Source organism: Tachypleus tridentatus, chromosome 9 (assembly GCF_004210375.1).
Source record: "Tachypleus tridentatus isolate NWPU-2018 chromosome 9, ASM421037v1, whole genome shotgun sequence".
In the NCBI taxonomy this organism is placed as follows: Eukaryota; Metazoa; Arthropoda; class Merostomata; order Xiphosura; family Limulidae; genus Tachypleus; species Tachypleus tridentatus.
This window is the reverse complement of record NC_134833.1, coordinates 164,992,376-165,013,910: the sequence shown is the minus strand read 5'-3', so window position 1 is coordinate 165,013,910 and position 21,535 is coordinate 164,992,376. Positions and strand designations below refer to the sequence as shown.

Sequence of the window (21,535 nt, the reverse complement as noted above, 5' to 3'; positions counted from 1 at the left end):
AACTAAAACTTATATATATAATGATTTTAAAAAATTTTGAAGACAGCCCTTATAAGTCATGTAGTTATAAAGTTTTCTCTTAAAATCACTTAAAGTTACTGCTTTCACAACATATGAAGGGAACCCATTCCATTGGCTAATCATCCGGTTGGAAAATTAGAAGTTTTAATAGAAGACGACTCCTACTATGCTAAAGTTTATATTTGATTTTCCCTAGTCCTACTATTCTCACTGTTAAATGTGAAAAAAAAAATGACGAATCAACAATAAGAAAAACAGTCTAAGATATTTCTATCTCTCTTCGTATCCCAATCCCTCCATCCCAGACACCATTCTGGTAACCCTTCTTTCAATCCTTTCCAACAATTCAATGTATTTCCTAAAGTTAATAACCTAAGACTAAAAACGATAATTTAGATGCAGCATATGTAGTCCTCACATCTTAAATGTTTTCTAGTTTGATATTTTCCCATCCCTACATTCCATCAATTTCAAAATGTGTGCTGTTTTTGTTACTAAATTATGTTTCTTATCTATCACATTTACAAGAAGTTCTTAGAGTATTTGGTCAATCATAGAGTACGTGAGGGATAATAGCATATTACATGAAAACACCAGAACTAATGAAAATGAAAATTACACATTAATAGCGTTACATCGTATAAACTAGTAACAATTAAGATTACGCATTAAAAATACAAATATTGAATATTAGTGACAATAAAAAATTCACATTAATAATATTACATCATATATACTAACGACAACAAAAATCACTCTTTAATTTTAGATAGTGTGTGCAAATAATTACTTGTCGTTAAGTATAATATACATATTAATAATATTATATGATAGGTAGTAATAACTATTTTACATTAATAATATTAAATAGCACACTCTAATGAAATGAAACTTGTACATGAAATTAATAGAATAGCCAAATAATTATTAATTTTACTTATTAATTACTTTTATACACTAATTACATATAAAATAGTATACGTTAATGATAATTGATATTATCAAACTGTTTATTGTATTTGCAAGTACAATTACATATTAATATTATGCATATTACCATTATGTATTATTTCGCCCCTAGAGGTTAAAATGCACGTTTGGAACGTTATTTTCAAAATGTTTTATTAAATAACATATTACTACTTAAGTCGATGAGATTGGCAACAAAACGCAATTTATATTTTAAATTTAAAATTATATATGTTTTATTTTTTTAATTTAAAAGGAAATGTAAAGAAAAAAATGTTAAGTATTGATTTCTGGCCCCCCGCTAGTACAGCGGTAAGTCTACGGATATACAACGCTAAAATCAGGGGTTCGATTCTCCTCAGCGGGCTCAGCAGATAGCTCAATGTGGCTTTGCTATAAGAAAACATATATACACACATCGAATTCTGTATGTCACATAAAACCTCCAATTGTCTTATTGTTCAGTTTTTATTTTATTACGCTCACCATACAACATGTACAAGTATCTAACGAATTAGAAACTCGAATTTGAGATATATACAAGCTAAATATAAAAGAACAACCTCTTACCTCTATGATTTGCTGAGATATCAATATATTTAGCAAATCTACTAGAGTGACTCCGCCCTCCAAATCAATCATTTTAAAGTTCTTAACCGATAGAAAGATAATTTTCCCTGAAACGTAATTCTGACAATTGTTTATAAGTAACTTGAGGGCAAAAGAATTTTACCGAAACAGTTGATGTGTGATCAATGAGTCGTTTCTCTGAATAGGAATGGGATTTCTTTCACCCACATGTACTTACTTAGAGACCATACTAAATTATAGGGATTTTGAGGACACTAGTACTGTAATTCGATAATATTTCATTTTTCAAAATTTAATGTATCAAGCCTACAAAAAACCTTACCTCTACACGTTCCACCCGCAAGTCTTAAAATAGCACGTATGCACGAGTGCAGAATTTCGTTAACACGGGTATTCGAAATCAATATTTTTCAACGTATTTCTCATTTATTTTCTATGTTTTAAGAAATATAAGTAAAATGTAAACATTAATGAGTAAATAGTAACGTATATTTATATAGTAACGTACGGTAGCCGAAATAGTATACTTTTGTAAGCCAATACTTAGTTAAGCCTACTGCATTTGTGTTATTGTCCAAACTGAGGTAAATTTAAAACATTATATCATATTCGAAACTTGACAACTTTAAAACAAAAGGGTAATAAATTTTACAGGTCCCCAAATAACACCTTCATATTAGCGAGGCTCAGAACCTACAATGTTTACCGGACCAGCGCAACTTTGAACCATATAATAAATGTTTTCACACATTTTAATTACAATTTTATTACCCTTGCAAATTTCTTTTTTAAGTGTTGTAGGAAACATAAGCTGTTACCAATATTGTGCCATGGAGCAAATGCATGTATGCATGACACTTTTCTGTTTTCCGCCTGCCTTCCAGCTTTCTATTGTGTCGTATTACGGCACGCTGCGCAAAAATGGTCAGAGATTTCAACTTTATTTACAGTGGGTTTAACTTTCAGTGTTAAAAGTAAAATAAACACAGAAAATTTATAGGGCGTGTTTAACAGTTGAATCTCTTAGGGTACATAACTTTGAAACTTCTTGATTAATAATGAAGAAAAAGAACACAGCTGCTCGTGTTATTTCTGATTTTACAATTTTTCTTTTCAATATAGTTGATGAGTTTTCTACAGGTTGAAAAATCAAGCAATAAATATAATAAAGAACAAATATAAAGTTATACATTCATTTGAGAGGTTCTAGTGGTTATAAATATGAAATATGAGATTTTTGAGACAAAGAAAAGTATTTTTAATCTCAAAATAAAATAACTTTACTCATGCAATAGTTAAAAATAATAGACAATTTCACGAATACATATTAATAAAAATAGTTTATTAAAAATTTGATTTTTCGTGTTCAAAAGCCTTGTAATGTTTACTAAAATTCCTCGAAATTTTATTAAGATACGTTTATTGTTTTACAATTTACTAGTACATAAACTGTAACAAGTACAAATGGTTGCGAGTCAGGTCCAATGGATCTTCGCAATGTCCGTATATTTAACAGTTTTAGTGTTGCATGTTGATAATGATAACCCGTTTTATAATGAAAACAAAGTTATACACTAAATTGTTAGCGGCTGGAATCAAATTTTATGTTCAAGAAAAGCTACTTTAGCCACTTTGTATACATGTAAATAATTTAATGTAAATTTCAGCTGTTCCATGAATCGTAAATACTCATTTCTAGTTCCATGAATAATTACACTTCTTAATTCATATTCAGTGAGAAAAGTTAACAAATACATTTACTGCATGTAGAAGTGGTTTTTACAAAACTTTACTTTCTTCTACATCAACAAGTAATTAAAAGTATATAATTAACCTATTTTTGTTTCATACTTTCTCTGGAAGTTGGACTTTCTCTTATCTCGACACGTGAACAGTTCTAAAGTGATCCTGAACGCTTCACGAACGTTTGACTTGAATAAAAACTTAGTCAGCTCAGTAAGTATATATCAATCAAATACCATATATGGGAGATATAAAGATTATATTTAAATGGTTTAAATGTTGATAATAATGTTCGTATGTAGCATTTAGATTTTTATTTATTGTCAAGTCATTACTGGCAAATCGAAGTACATTTAAGTACGTAATTGTGTATAGGCTATTCATCTATTGTTTATTTTGAGTTATTGACTGTTACAAAATATTAATCAATAATTGTCAATTATTACTGTGTGCAAATATTCTTATAAGTTTTGTGAGTTGTCAACTGTTTATATGAATTGTCAGATACCTACTGTTTACATATGCGTTGTGTCAACTGTTTACATGTTTTATCAATTATCAACTATATATACACACACATATATATAAATAGTTGAACGTTATGTTAAAACATACTATAAGAAACGTCATCTGCATAAAATGCAATGAATATTAAAAATTACTCCCGGGCTAAATCTAAGAAAATATTGCTTCCAGAAAAGTTACCTTACACAAGTACTTCTACAAGATGCAATATATGCATATATAATATAAACACAAACAACAAATCATTGATTTGTACATAAAGGCCCCCCAGTGGCTCAGCGGTATGTCTACGGACATACGGACACAACGCTACAAACCGGGTTTTGATACCCGTGGTGAGCAGAGCACAGATAGCCCATTGTGTAGCTTTGTGCTTAATTCAAAAACAACAACAACAAACAACAACTTGTACGTAAAGTTGTTATAAAAAAGATGAAACGTCTGATGACGTCATGAGTAGGTAGTACAATGAAGTGTCACTAGAGGGTTGAGTAGTTCCATGAATTACCATAAGAGCGCACACAGTGTTGCCAGAGTGCCACCCAAAACTATTCATGTTTGACTTCGAATAGAAAACTTCTCACACCATATTATTTATACAATATTATTATGATCTGTTTTATAATTTCAACATCTATTCATAAAATAATGAAAAAGTGCCTTGATGGTAGAATTAACATTAAGTATAACAGTTTGACCAATGTGTGGGGTATTTCATGGTTTACATATCTATACTAGTTTAACTTACAATAATTGCTGATTTTCATATTGAATTATTCAAACTTTAAAATATAAATCATATTCATTACACTAACTATTTAACCAATATAACCAAAATTATTCTTTTATAGTGTTTAACTTGTATTTCTTAATCTGTCATTATCCATATATCCCTGTTTCATTATTATATACTGTAATCTTGGGTTGTTAAACTTGATAGGAAATAATTTATTCTAGCAATGAATTACTCAAACCTAACAATTTTTCATAAGTTCTTAAATTTTACAGGACTCTCCATTAATTCAGTCAGAAATGTTCTAATATATATATATACCAAATTGCAAGTGTTTATAAAAGCATTACATGTAATCTAAATGATACTATTTATTTTATATATGGTCAAACATTAGTTTTTCAGTTCTATAGTATTGTTAGCCTTCAAACGTAAACCAATGGGACAGTAGTAATTATATAGGCTTAAAACGATAAAATCCGGGCTTCTTTTCTTGTGATAGACACAGCAGATAGCCCAATGTGGATTTTCTATGAAACAAACAAACAATTTTTGAATCTATAACATAAAGATTATGCTTCATTCATTTAGTTTGTAAACTACTAGGTGGTTTAGTTAATCGTGTGTAATTGAGTGTAGAAATGTAGAGGACGTGCTTAGATGTTTGATTATACTTATTATAAATATATTACACAACCACCTTCAAACATGTGGTCAGCTATCGGTCAGTTACCTCTTTCTTTCTTTGTGAACCTGACGATGACCGAAGAAGGTCGAAATGTTGTTCGCTCCTCTACATAGAGCTTTCTCTGTCCATACCAGTTGTTTTTACATAAATATTATAAGCCTTTTACCTCTACCTTAGTAACATAGTTATTTGGACAGTTATTGATATCTTACTTTAAATATTTGTTCACATTGTTTCAACTGTAGAAATTATATTTAACTTGTACGTCAAGTGATTTTAGTTCAGTATGTACGATCATACTATTTAACTTAGTTTATAAAATATACATATTAATATAAAGTAGAAATATTTACATGACACTTAATTTACACAGTGTTCAAACAAAAGATATAGTTTATGTTAAAAATATGTAATTTTACTAAAATAAGGAACTAAAATGAGGCTAATTAATGACAAATTGATCTTATATCACTAAACTTTGATCTCAACGTTTAGGAAAACCAAATTATTGAATCTTTCTCCTTACCAAGTATTTGAACTTAACATTCCAATATATAGGTATTATATTAAAACTTTGTATATATTAATTTTTTCTCATATAGCACCAGTTTTGTGCTTTACATATTGAATGACTATGCCACTATTATAACGTTTTACGAAATTCAGTACTGCTTCATTTAGAAATTACCTCAAGTTTTGACATGTCGAGGTGTATATTATACACTTTATTTTGTAAATTCAAATAATTTAATTTCAATTATTGTTAACTTTATCCATTATCAATTCAGTATAGTTAATCCGTTATATGTATTAATATGACATGCAGGACATCAAATTGATAACACTAATATGCTACTGTCACTCTGTTAACACATTCTGAAATGTGTTACTGTTCCTAGAATAAATAAACAGTATCATCAGTTATACTATTTGTTAGTTAATCTGTCTTATTGAAGAAACAAAAGTTTTAAAACTGATCTACAGAAATCCATAAATTTAAAATTTTATTATCTATGAAATTTACAAAATTTAAATTTATATGTTGAAAAAAATGTTATGTTTGAAGTTAGTGGAAGTGTTTGTATTAACATAAATTATTTAAACTATCCACATACTTCCTGACGATGACCAAAAAAGGTCGAAACGTTGTTCGCTCTTCTATGTAAAATATTTTCTCAACCCAAACGAGCCGTTTTTGCATATAAAGTTCTCAACAAGTGGGTTTCTCAACATCACTGATTATCCAAATACTTACTTTATGTTTCACACTATCCAGTTAATTAATCAACAACACTGTTGCCTTCATGGTTTACATATGTATTTTCATTAAGTAAATTATCTTGTATGATTCTAAAAGAACTCTTCATTTGACCTGGAGCATAGGAACTCCAAATATGTAGCCCATAAAGTTGACCTGGAGCATAGGAACTCCAAATATGTAGCCCATAAAGTTGACCTAGAGCATAGGAACTCCAAATATGTAGCCCATAAAGTTGACCTGGAGCATAGGAACTCCAAATATGTAGCCCATAAAGTACTACCAAACGAAAATGTAAAGAAACGATTTCAACTTTTATTTTCAATTTGTCATTATCTCTGTACCCATTTCCTTTCTTAAGTGCTATATCTTTTTTATTTTTCCTCTAGTTCGTAAATTAGAAAAAAAATATTTATTTTGAGTTTTTGCTTGTTTCTTGTTAAACACAAAGCACATATTGGCCTGTTTTTGTTCTACTCGCCATGATCAAGCAGCCTCCAAGTTTTAGTATTGTAAATCTGCAAACGTAACTCTGACTAACTGAAGGAAAAATAAGTAAAATATGAAACAAAAGTTTGATAGTAGACATGCAGTGTAAACTAGTGTATGAATAATTAATTTTATATATATATAAAGTAAAGCAAAACTGCACTGTATTACCTCTAGTTAATGTGATGGTACATACATCTACAGACTGAATGATTTATTTCTGTAGTAAAAACAGTTCTTTTTACGACAGCGTAATAAGATGATGTAGTACATCAAACAATTATGGATAAAAACTTAATTTTACAGATTGAAACACTTTGTAGTCAAATAAATGAACAATGGAAATGTGATTAGAATCAGAATGTTATTCAAAAACATTAATATCATATCCAGAATTGTTAGATGTTAGGCCAAATATAATCCATTTACAGTGTAGAACATGTCACTTGAATCAAAAGCCAGATTTAAATCCTGGAGGTCTTTCATGGAACCCCTTGACCCTCAGGAAATGAGCGCTATAGCCCTCTAGTGACACTATTTGGTATTACTTGACTATGACTCCTTCATGAATCATAAATGATCTTTAAAGGTGAATTTTACAGAAAAAAGAAAATTTTGCAGTTAAAAGAACAACTCATACTGATTAATTTTGCAGGTTTACATTTTTTATAAAACATATGTGTTAATAAATGGAACATAGAACTTGATGCAGAAAGAGCCCTTTTCGAGTAGCGATCCGAACGTTTTAGTTTTTACGTTTGCCGCTAGGAAAAGTACTGAGACGTAATAGTTGCCAAACAAACCACCAACGCTAGTGCGTTGAATGTAAATAAACATGGCCAGTACATACTGAGAAACAGAGGCGGAATCTGTTTTGACTTTGTATTCTGTACAGTGTTGAGTAGCACCATATCAATTCAAACCTACTCTGAACGAACCTAGAATAGTTACTTTTGACACAGATCTGACAAGTTCTAGTGATGAGGACAGTTCCACAAGCGAAAGTGGCGGAACTGTGAGTGATACTGATAGCGCCCAGGCCGGTTGCGAGTCGGTCAAACCTCCAGTGGAAGAATGGTAAGCCTAAGTCATGACAACAAATATGGTCTGTATTATTTCACGTGCAATTTTAAGCATCTCGAAACCTGTCTGGTGTTTATAAATTATTGTATCACAGACTAGGTTTTATTTGTTTATACTTTGCCAACTATGGTAACTAATACTCGGCCCTTCCACAATCATTGTACCGGGTATTTATGACTCGTAACAAAATGAATTTTAATTATACGTCATACTTCTGTCTATAAAATCAAACTAGATGTAGCAGTCTGAATAGTTAATTTATCTTGAAATGTTATATTTGAATAATGGAATTCTTCAAACTTTTCCATATTTAAAAATGATACAAAAACATCTACAGAATGATCTACCAGCTTTTAAACTTGGAATATACTCTATTTGGGATAGATTTGTCCACTGTCTAGACTAGGAAATCAAGGTTTTACTGACTTCCAGGTGCCACAAATGCAAAACACACTCATTAATATGAAATGTGTATGTCTAGTTACATTCTTCAAAAACTTGTACTTTTGTAAAGTTCTCATCTTTGCTTAATCTACAAATGCTACATCACAGTGCATATTCGATAACATTGTATAACACCCGCACTATTTGAACACTACATTGATAACACAAGCCTGCGAGGGCCAGGTTGGTTAAGGCGTTTTACTCGTATTCGGAGGGTCGCGGGTTCGAATCCCCGTCGCACCAAACATGCTTGCCTTTCAGCCGTGGAGGTGTTATAATGTGACGGTCAATCCCACTGTTCGTTGTTAAAAGAGTAGCCCAAGAGTTGGCGGTGGCTGGTGATGAATATCTGCTTTTCCTCTAGTCTTACACTGCTAAATTAGGGACGGCTAGCGCAAATAGCTCTCGTGTAGCTTTGCGCGAAATTTTAAAACAAAGTAAACCAATAGGTCTGCGAATTTAAACTTTATAAAAGCTATTGTACTTTTAATAGATTTTCCATAATTCTGCCACGCAGATTTCGAGAATAATATACTTTTGTATCATATAAAGATTTTTCTTACAAATCAGGAAGAAAAAACTCTTACTTAGATCAAACTCAATTTTCGCGTACCATAATAAATAGTTATTATTATTATGTCAAGAGATATCTATACCCAGCGGTTATCAACATTTTAAACAAAACAATATGTGACCCGATTTCAATGAAAATGATTCATTGATGTAAAAGTACATACGACGTTTTACGAAAAATGTGTACATATTGAAGAAAAAATGGATATTTTATTCATTCTGTTTACGGGAATAACAGTAGAGCATGTGAAAAATTCAAGACATATAAAACCATCGTAGGCCTGTGTTATTTAATCTGATGTCGTGAAAACTACCCAAAACGACCAGGGATTTCCGCATGACTAGTCATTACAGGAGGTTGAAACCTGTGTATCTCACGACGGCTGGTATGGGTATTAAAACTTTTATTAAAATAAAGTAGAGAACAACATTTCAGGTAAGCAAAGAGAGTTTTCATGTTATTTCACTGTAAATTTACTCAGGACGTATTGAACACGTGATTTTTTCCACTGTAAGTATATCATATGATGTACTACTTACTTTTGAACAGTTTGATAAATCTAAACATCTTTTTTCTCTTCTCTCTAGTGTGTTGCTGTGATTCTAACATACGTGGTGACACTAATACAACTGTAATTTTGTAAAGTGATCTCTATGGAAAGAAGAAAGTAAAAAGTTAGTAGTGAAGACATTGCTGGAACATTAACAGACGAAGTCATAAAGTTATAGTAACGATCTACTGCACATCTTGATTGTCATTAAGATTTAATAACAAACGATTTACTGCACATCTTGATTGTCATAAAGATTTGATAACAAACGATTTTCTGCACATCTTGATTGTCATTAAGATTTAATAACAAACGATTTACTGCACATCTTGATTGTCATAAAGGTTTAATAACAAACGATTTTCTGCACGTCTTGATTGTCATTAAGATTTAATAACAAACGATTTACTGCACATCTTGATTGTCATTAAGATTTAATAACAAACGATTTTTTGCACATCTTGATTGTCATTAAGATTTAATAACAAACGATTTACTGCACATCTTGATTGTCATTAAGATTTAATAATAAACGATTTACTGCACATCTTGATTGTCATTAAGATTTAATAACAAACGATTTACTGCACTTCTTGATTGTCATTAAGATTTAATAACAAACGATTTTCTGCACATCTTGATTGTCATTAAGATTTATTAACAAACGATTTTCTGCACATCTTGATTGTCATTAAGATTTAATAACAAACGATTTACTGCACATCTTGATTGTCATTAAGATTTAATAATAAACGATTTACTGCACATCTTGATTGTTTAGATTTAATAAACGATTTACTGCACATCTTGATTGTCATTAAGATTTAATAACAAACGATTTTCTGCACATCTTGACTGTCATAAAGATTTAATAACAAACGATATTCTGCACATTTTGATTGTCATAAAGATTTAATAACAATTTTCTGCACATCTTGACTGTTATAATGGTTTGACGACAAACGATTTTCTGCACATTTTGATTGTCATAAAGATTTATATACACTAGAAGTAAAAAAATTGAATATACAAAAATAAGTTGAGAAACGTGGCACAACTGAAGTGTATAAAATAAGTTTAAATCTATGTGTATTATTTAGGAACGGAAGGAGATGTTTATGTATAATCTTTCTTTTAGAATAAGTTGAGTATCATGTTTGACTGTTGAGAGAATTTTGTAGTTGAATAAAGAAATGAGATGTGGTGTTTCTGTATTGTGTTGATAGACAGCGGAGATAAGAGGGTTTGTAACATCCCTTCCAATGTTTATAGATATGCCCATGTGTTCATATGCTCGTACCTTAATGTGACGTTTGGATTCAGCAATATGCGAGGCCTAACACTTTCAGCACGTGCATAAGTAGACAATATGTGAACGGTGGAAAATCTGCAAACGATCTTTCTAGCGGAGAAACATTGTGAGTCTGCAGTTCGGTTTTATAATACCTTTAAGACTAACATGGGGATAATCAGTGTTGAATGTTTTTGAACTGTTTCGTGATAAGGAAGCTTTGTTCTCCGAGATATGATAAGCAGGTGTATAACGAAAGTTTGAGTACAAGTATACACTTACGATGATACGTAAATGGTTGTCTCAGAACGTACAAGACTATTGAAAAACTGGACTACTAAACAAAAAATGGTAAATTCAGTTTTTAACATAATACAAAACCCTCTCATTAACTCTGAAGTTTCTTCAGTTCAGACTCACTTCTAGAAACCTTCAAACTTTATAGTATACCGTACTTGTCAAAACTGCTTACTTAATGAAGAACTCGGGTGGAAACAATAACATTTTTTATTTAAACTGACTTTATCTCTAACTTCAACCACCTTATGAATTTTATCAACTAAAATAACGATAATAAAATTTCTAGACACGAACAAAATGTTGAACTAAGAAAAGCATCTAACAACATAACTTACAACAAGATCACCCCTGAATGTTGAACTAAGAAAAGCATCTAACAACATAACTTACAACAAGATCACCCCTGAATGTTGAACTAAGAAAAGCATCTAACAACATAACTTACAACAAGATCACCCCTGACCAAGTCATCTGTAGCTACAACAACATCAATTTAAGTAACCATCCAAAGAAAATTATATATTTAAAAACGGATGGTATGGTAGTGGAGGCACCAATAAAGGAGCAACGTTTGTGTGGACAACACGCTTACGTGACCCTAACCAAAATTTATCTATAGTTTCCTGTGTTTTCAACGTCATCTTCCCACAGATGTTTGCTCTAAGTACTCTAGAGGCTTGTGTAAATAAGATAGCTCTCTGACACCAAGAGCCCTGTGCTAGGGTAACTATTACGTATTTTTGTTTTAAGTAGTACATTTGCTAATGACATATACGTCTTAACTTTACGTGTTGGCCTTGCCGTCAGATCCCCGGATGCGATCCGTACTCTAGGGGTAGGCCTCCTAACTCTATCTCCTGGACCACGCCTCCGTTCCTTCAGCTTAGAGAAAACACTGACTAATCTAACTAAACCCTTACTATGGAAAGAGGATAGGGCATATCTCCAGCCTATCCAGCAACCCCAGTCAACACAACGTAGGTTATAGAAAATACTTACCTTACTTAACTTTTCATGTGTAACTGTAGAATTCCTTCGTCGTAGTAACCTCTTGATTTCCATGTTGATTTCACTTTTGGGGAACACAATACACAACTTCACATGTGTAGTCAAAGTAACTATTTTTACGGTTTATAAGCCATTTGTCCTAGCACCTACACATGTGAAGTACACAAACACACTCGCTAACCAGGTTTGCACCTCCAGCGTTGGCTGGTCCGCCGTGGTTCCCTCCTTCGTCGTCCACTTGAAGTCAGCGCGTGATGCTTGCCTCAACATGGTGAATTTTTTAAAATCTCAGATCTATGAAACCGCCTTTTGTTTCTATGATTTTCGACTCTTCCGGGGCCCATTTCTTGTTAAATTCCGATACTTATCAATTTTTAACCTTATTCTTGTATTAGCTCTTACTCTTTCCATCACCACCGGAACACTTACCTTTACATTTTCATACACTGCTTTACACCTTGCGGACCATATCTGGTATTCACTCAACAAAAAGAAAAACGAGAATTTCTGGTTGGTTTTCACTGGTAGTGGGGTATTGTTTGTTTGTTGAATTTCGCACAAAGCTACTCGAGGGCTATCTGTGCTAGAGGGTAATTAAAGAGAACTTTAGTGTAACTTATCAGGCCTGTATGGAAAATATCAGATATCTTCCGCCAATATATACTCTTCAAAAAAAGAAACGCAAAAGGCAAAATTGAGACATATTGTTAACAAGTTTATTCCGGGTAGTTCTGTATGACATGTGTGAAACTTTGCACATTCACTGCTGAACATCCAAAGTCTGCAAAGGCGAAGTCCACGCTCACTGGTTGACGTTTAACGTCACTCAACATCAATAAAGAGTATGCCCCCCGTGAGCATTAATAACTGCTTGGCATCTCCTGCCCATGGAAGCGATGAGATGACGAATCACATCCTGTGGAATGGTTGTCCACTCAGCCTGCAAAGCTGCTGCAAGCTGAGGTAGAGTCTGCGGTTGAGGTTTTCGCCGTCGCAGACGTCGGTCCAACTCGTACTAAAGATGTTCGATGGGGTTTAAATCTGGTGATCTGGAGGGCCAGGGAAGAACGTTGATGTTGTGGTGTCTCAAGAAGACAGCGGTGAGTCGGGCTGTGTGAGGACAGGCGTTGTCATGTTGAAAAACGTCGTTGACGTTCACCATGATGGGTTGCACATGGGGCATAAGATTCTCGTCTACGGTTGCATACGGTCTGATCGGAAATCCTACGCAGCCCTGGTATGGTTGAGGCAGTAGACGTCGCAATGGTGGTCCTATTCCGAGGGTGACGTAACCGGATGTAGCGATCTTATGCGGGCGTGGTCACACGAGGTCTGCCAGATCGTGGACGGTCACAAGTTGATCCATGTTGTTGGTGACAATTCCATAGCCTTGTGATGGTGCTTGGGTGAACATTCACAGCTCTGGCAACATGTGATCGAGATTCGCCTGCTTCCAAGCGAGTAATGGCGTTGTTGCGTTGTGCTTCAGTCAGTCTTGGCGTAACTGTATTGCTTGTCGGTGGCTTAACACTGAGCTATGAAAACCGAGAACCCGTCACTTTTATAGGGATTTTGCACATGTTGCACTTGCAGAACATGCAGATCTCTCAAACACATTTATTGGACACGAATGCGTTTTGGCGAAAAATCCGATGTTTTCCTCTATTTTCAAAGTGCACAACTTTTATTGTCATTTTGGTCTGACAATCAGTGCCTTAACACATGTAACATCACATACTCTGAGCTTGTAACGTTATTACATATATTTCTCTTTAAAATAACAAAAATATCCCTTTTGCGTTTCTTTTTTTGAAGAGTATACTTTAACGCATGCACAGTCATAGAAAGCATGCTTTGTTGTTTCTATGAACTGGCAGTACGGACAACTGTTTGTTTTCATAACTTTTTGTTTGTTTAATCTTTATTTTGTACTAACTATTTCATGTGCTATTTTATAATTCAAGTCTCTTTTCTCTTACTTGTTGTGGACCATGCTGTCTTCCAGTTTATATGTGGATATTGGTTTATTATTCTGGCTTGGATATTAGCTGTTAGATTTTCGTATATCTTTTCTGTTGTTATTTTATGTAGTTCAATTGCTGGGTTTTTCTTTGTCATCTTTTTTAGGTAGGCTGGTGAAGTTTCTGCTCGTAGTGCTTGAGGTCTGGTCTTATCTACATAACATTTGGCGTTGAAACCAACTGTGCAGTTATAGAAAAGAGCACAGTTGTGTTTAGACCCCATAATTTTACACGAACAACGTTTCGACCTTCTTCGGTCATCGTCAGGTTCACAAAAAAAGAAAGGGTTACTGATCAGTAGCTGACCACGAGTTTGAAGACGGTTGTGTAATTGAGTGGTGTGGGAATGTAGAGGGCGTGCTTAGATGTTGGATATATTTATTAATATAGGTATAAAGGTGTTCCTTTGTATTGGTTTGACTTGGGTTTGAGTTGTTGTACAAGTAAGGCTTCTTTAATTTTGCGTTTCCTCCACAAACCGAAAACAAACATTATACGCACACATATATGTAAAAGCGGCTCGATGGGTTGAGAACATTTTTTACGTAGAGGAGTGAACAACGTTTTGACCTTCTTTTTGTGAACCTGACGATGGCCGAAGAAGGTCGAAACATTGTTCGCTCCTCTATTAGTGCCTTCTCTATCCACATCAACCGCTTTTAAATATATAATTTTCTCTACAAGTGGGTTTTCTCGTCATCACGGATTATAGCCATCCAAAGGTTTGAATTTCTTCATACTATCCGCAAAACTTAAATGAACCAACTTCTATACCTGGAAAACCTTCTATCAGAATATAAAATCTTTACCAAGTTTTTCCAAGAATACTTCCGGAGAAGCACGAGAAATATTTACTACCAAGTTAAAGACTTAACATTCTCCCTGAAATCTGAAATACTAGCAGTTATCAAATAACTCTCCAGAAACAAAAATATTATCATAACCCGGCCAGACAAAGGAAACAGTTGTTATTCTTAATAAAACTGTGTTAAGAAAAAACTCTGTTATAAAACCACATAAGATACCCACTTTACGTGAACTTCCCTCATGAACTTGCTTACCATATCTCAGGAGATAAAACTCCGTTATCATGAAACAGTTAAAAATATATATAATTTCTACTATCCTCAAATTGGTATAATGATCGTTTACTGACTGCACATTGTTCACATATCGACTACTTACACAGATATTGGAGATGGTAAGGCCTCTTACGTTGCTGAAACCAAATGTAACATTGAAGCACGAGCTTGCGAACACATGGGCATATCAATAAACACTGGAAGGAAAGTACCACCCCCCAACTGTGTTATCTATCAGTACAATACAGAAATAAATTATCCGAGTTTTTCTCCAGTTTTAAAATTCTTTCAACAGCCAAACATGATACTAAATTTCTCATAAAAGAAAGATTATACTTAAAAACTCTCCTTCTGTACATAAATAATACACAGCCTTCACGAGGTTAAACTTATTTTCATTTAACTATTTCAACTGTGCCACGTTATCTGTGTATATTCAAAATGTTTACTTCTTATGTAAATATTTCTGTTGTAATTACAAATATTGTTTGTTTGTTTTGTACCTACAGATTACTCATAATGAAACTGTGAGGATCGCAAAACGTTTGGTAAATGCTTATTATTATTATGTTCGTGTTTTGTTTTATCATAAAGTTGCATTTTCCGAATATTGAGTCAATTACTGTTGTACAAGTGTAACGAATATTTAAGAACCTGTTTAACACGTTATGTTCCCGATTGTTTTATAAGATTTAATACTTTCGAAACATCTTGTTTCCTCGAAAATAAACTAACTGCTAATGAGTTGTATCGTCGTTTTATCTAACATTGTCCTACCACAATGATGCCCAAAATATTATATTAAAGGTAAGGAGCATTTACAATAAACCAATATATAACTGGATTAGTACATTAAATACAAGAATACTTACATTAACTAAACTCTTATCTAACAAATATATTAAATACAAGAACATTTAAATTAACTAAGCTCTTATCTAAGAAATATATTAAATACAAGAACATTTACTTTAGCTAAGCTCTTGCCTGACAAATATATTAAATACAAGAATATTTACATTAACTAAACTCTTACCTGAGAAATATATTCAATATACTGACTACAGTCAACCATCATCAATGTTTCATTCTTAAAATCTGATCTGATCACTTCAGTTTGCTAAGTTGTCCATGAACAGTACTTTCAAAGTTGGATTCTTCATCTTTACATAAAGTTTCAGAAAATGTTCAAACCTGTGTATTTTTTAAATAAGTACTCCTAACAACCTTTGTTTTTCATACATAATTGACCGTAACAAAACGTGTATTATTACATAGCAGTCAGTAATATCATGTCTATTTATTATGTAGTTGTCTAAAAGGTCATGTGTATTTATTACATGGTTGTTCATGACTCCATGCTAAGTGATGAAATTATTATTAAAAGTACCCTTTATGTTTATATCATTTTCAACGACCCTCTATATTTCTACATAGTTTTCCCTTAAAAAGAAAAGTAAAGTTATTCTACACCGGCCCGGCATGGCCAAGCGCGTTAAGGCGTGCGACTCGTAATCCGAGGTTCGCGGGTTCGCATCCCCGTGGTGCCAAACATGCTTGCCTTTTCAGCCGTGGGGGCGTTATAATGTGACGGTCAATCCCACTATTCGTTGGTAAAAGAATAGCCCACGAGTTGGCGGTAGGTGGTGATGACTAACTGCCTTCCCTTTAGTCTTACACTGCTAAATTAGGGAAGGCTAGCACAGATAACCCTCGAGTAGCTTTGTGCGAAATTCAAAAACAAACAAATATTCTGCACCACTTTTAAATAATATTTTTTTTACATTTATATCTTCTTTGTTTTCAACTTGAGAACATCTCACGGGATTGGTCAGCTATATTCTTCATTTCCTGCACGACTTACGATCTGGCAACATTCTACGCATCGTAAATACCTTCCACCTAGGGCCTAGGCGGTATCTATTGGCCTCCGACAGTTCAAGCGTTCTGTTACTTAGATATAACAAGTGTGTGAATTTAAGCTTCATAGTAGTTGTTTTGGTTTTAATTACAGAGTTTACATAATTCAACAACACAGACTTTGAAAATAATATTCATTTTTAAGATTGTTTTGAGTCTTTTTTTTTACAAAATCGGGAAGGATAACTCATATTTACATAAAATTTATAACAAATATAACAGAATGTGTCTGGGTCATTTACAAAACGACGAATAAATAATAGTGTCAGAGTGCACTAGAAATGACATGCCACGTGGCTTGTTAACGTTTATGTACTAGCGGTATGTTTCTCATGGGTTCTAGAATGACCGATAAGACTCTCATACCGCTATTACTCTAGATAAATCTATGACCGGTGATTGTCAACATTTTAAGTATAAATAATTTTGAACCGAATTTAATGAAAATCAGGGGCGAAAATTTTTACACCCGATGGGGGGGGGGGATGATTTTTGCAACCACTTATGTGGACTGTTCAATTTGCAAATTGGTAATATCTGATTACGTGAATCTGAAAGTTGTAAACATGCAGTCACAGAGTAATCTTGTTGCCACGATACTTCAAGGTTTCCATGCAGGTTTGTATAAGTGAGGTGTTGTGAACAGTTTTCAATATGTTAATAGAATAAAGACAAATGTCACAAATTAACTGCAACATGAATTTATTTCTGTACACTGCACAGTATAAAAGATGGCCATTATACTTGACAAGGTTACTAATAACTTTCATTGTATGAATTACGTTTTCAAATATTAATAAAATTAGTAATTACCCTTGATAAGTTTATATCTACTGAAAAACTGTTCATGTTGTTTGATAAAAAATAATTAAAATGTCTTTGCGAACTCTTGAAAATTACACATCAATACAGTGTAGCACATAATTATTCATACTTTTCATTGAAGTAACATTCATTAGTCCTCTAGTCTACATGTTCCCAAACGTAGACCCCCTTTGTGATGATGAGAAGAAACACTTCACTAAACATCTGCTGGCTTGTTTCATGCATTTTACAATAAGCATCTTCGCACTTTTCGGAGATACTGCTTTTGTTGTTCCTTTGAACATAGGCAACTGAAACTCAAGCCGTTGTGCAGAGATTTGTGGATAGAAGTTTATAACCGAGTTGTCAATCTTGCCAGATGTGATCATGTTCTCAAGTGCCAGACATTGCCTCAAGTCATTCTTGTCTGTATTGAATCTAGTGGTCAGATGTTCTATGACAGTGTCCACAAATTCAAAATAATGGCTTCTGTAGTAATCTCTAGCTGTTGCAGAATGGTGTGCTGAGCCATCACCTGTGATCCTTCTGGGGGTCTGCGAATGCGTGGTAGTTCAATAGGCACCAGATCTAGGGAAGTTACCTTTATCTCAGCTTCATCAAATATCTTGTTGTAATTTTCCTCTGTTTGCAATACCCGCAATTGCTCAACTGTCATTACAGATGCTTCAATCAAGCCTGATACTGTCGCTGATTTTGCTTGAAATACACGGTTTAGTTCCTCTAATGCAGCTAATGGATGCTGATCCATCAACAATCTTAAAACTGTCTTTCCTTTGTCAAATCTGTCCAGCAGACCTCGTGCTTTCACTGCTACATCTGATTTTTCATTTGCTAATTCAGACAAAGAATCAACAATGTCACTGTAGTGATCATTAGCACATGTAATTGCAGATAGGCGGCACAACCAGCGTGTTGAACACAGTGGGCGGATGTATTTAACTGGACCATTGTAGCTGTCTGATGATAAAATATTTTCAAAGATTGTCTTGTATTTGCCTGACCTCTGAAGCAAGACACCAAGTTCATGTACTCACTGGATAGAATCTCAAACACATTCACAAGCTTCAACTGCATGTTGCATTATTAAATTAGCCTTGTGTGCTCTGCAGTGAAAAAAACAAAGCTGACGGTTGATTCTCTTTTATTCTTGCCTGGCATCCACTGTATGCACTACTCATGTTAGCAGTTCCATCATAAGTGTGTGCTCTTAATCCTGACAGTGGTAAAGTGAGTCTAGTCAGTACATCAAGTATAGCCGAGGATATTGTTTTACCAGTTGTATTGGAAACACTGTACAAACCAAGAAATATCTCATGGACGTCAAGGTTTTCATCTACGTATCGTACACATATTGCTTCCTGTTCGGCACCTGTAACGTCTTGAGTGCCATCAACCATTAATGCAAAGATTTTACTTTGCTGCACTTCGTGTGCGATGTTCCTCAGTATTTGATGGCTGAACATATCCATTATTTCATTCTGAGCCTGGGGTGATGTGAATGTGGTTTTCTTTGACAAGTAGGCCGTCAACTCAGGATATTCCTCTTCCAGTAGCTTCATTAACTGCACGCAGTTTCCCTCCGTATCAGTATGTCCACGTAATGCTAAACCTTGACGCAGTAAGAAATGTAAACTTCTAAATATTTTGGCTAGACTTGTTTTTCATTCTTCCTGCTACTTGTTTTTTCCATCATGTAGCTGGACAGTCACTGGAGTTGCATCAAGTGAACCTTCTGGAGATATAGTGAATCTGTGCTGAGAGGAGGATTGGTGTTCGTTGAATTTTTGTTTTTCCTTTTTCTTGTTGCAAAAACCGATGGATATGAATGTATACTCCACTGGTTTCTCCAATTTCCCTGTAAAAAGGCCTTATTTTCCGCCTTGCACAATGAAAGCATATGACTATTTGAGTCTGATTGTCAAAATGCAGCCATGGGAACTCATCAAACCAGTGGGATGGCCCTGGAAGTTGATATTTTGAGATTTTGCTTTCTGTCGTGGTATTAGTTGTGCGTCTGGATGATATGGCTTTCCACACTATATCTGTGGAGTGTCAGATTTTTCATTACTGCACAAACTTGTTTCGCAACTATTTGGTGGTTCATGATGTGCAATAGTTGCACAAGCATTTTCAGACTCGTCCTCTGATGAACATGGTATTTTTTCTGTATGGCAAGTTTCTATTCCTTTGCTAAAAACTAGCAATACAATTGAAGTAGAGACTTCAGACCGTTAAAATCGCTCCTTTTGTGTTCTAATTGTACAAGAAAATACAATATTTTTACTATCTATTTATAAGAGAATATGTTGTTCTTTTACCATAAAGCACTAGAACTTAATTAGAGGGCGGTGCTGATCTGAAATTTTATGGATTAATGAGGGCCACAAACACAGATCTAATGAGCCCTGTTGTAAAATCGAGGCTCAGACTAAAGGAAGCAGAGGGGGTGATGTAGGGCGCTTTTGGATCCAAGCGGGCAAGGGCGCGTCTGGATCCGAGCGGCCCGAACTTGTTGTTAACTGTACACTAAACGTACACTATGGTCAGCGGATTCGACAGCTAAGGAGAGTAAGGCGTTCGACAATAAAACCGGTTAGACATGCATAAGAACAAATGGCGTAGAAAAACCGCACAATATACAGATACATTTGATGTAACTACAAGTTTCAAATGGCCTGCCAGATCTAGATCACAGAAGTTTACGTTTTGGAGTAATATTCTCGAATTTCATGCTCTGTTCAATCTGTTGTGATGAAAATTTTACTTAATCTTACACTACGTACAAGATGTAGGTAGATTCTGTGATAGTGCTTGCAAATCTTGCATGTATACTTAGGCCTACTGACTGATACTTACGAACTATCGCTTAGATCGAAAAGCTTAGAAGCACGCCTATATTAAAGATGTACATTTAGGCTACTGAAAAAGCCTACATCTAGGCCTAATTATGTAATTCGATTGGTAAGAACACGAGAATCACAAGAAAAACACACAATTTGTAGGTCTGTGATGCGATAAAACAATTCAACAGACCAAACTGTAGGAGGGATGATTGTATGCACCATACCCCCATACCCCCAGGATCTACGCCCCTGATGAAAATGATTCGCTTATGTAAAAGTACGCATGTCGTTTTCTAAATAACCTGTATGTTATGGAGAAGAATTGATATTGTTTTCAGATTTACTGTTCAGGGATTACCATTGAATATGTAAAACTTAAGACAACAAAACCACTGAGGGCCTGTGCAATTATAATAACTAAACTATCTCGTTTCCTCTCAATAGGTATGTAGTTTTTTAGTTCTTTTATATTGTTAAAGTTATTTTCCTAGAACACTTTAAATAAAAAAATTATCATAACAGTTGGATTGTTTGTTTTGTTTTTTTGAATTTCGCACAAAGCTACTCGAGGGCTATC

At 33.9% G+C, this 21,535-nt stretch overlaps 1 protein-coding gene across 5 annotated transcripts in view; it reads left to right on the top strand.

The window, feature by feature from the left end:
• LOC143226861 (uncharacterized) overlaps positions 1-16,465 on the top strand; it is a 29,942-nt gene extending 13,477 nt beyond the window's left edge. The window contains exons 3-6 of one of the 5 annotated variants that reach the window (XR_013014790.1): positions 3,445-3,537; positions 9,706-9,792; positions 10,941-11,086; positions 14,395-16,453. Coding sequence is in view for 4 of the 5 variants with exons in the window: in XM_076458364.1 (XP_076314479.1) it covers positions 3,445-3,537; positions 9,706-9,753 (141 nt within the window). In the remaining variant the exon portion in view is untranslated. The other 4 variants (XM_076458364.1, XM_076458363.1, XM_076458362.1 and 1 more) reach the window with 4 other exon arrangements.
• Positions 16,466-21,535: the final 5,070 nt, after the last annotated feature.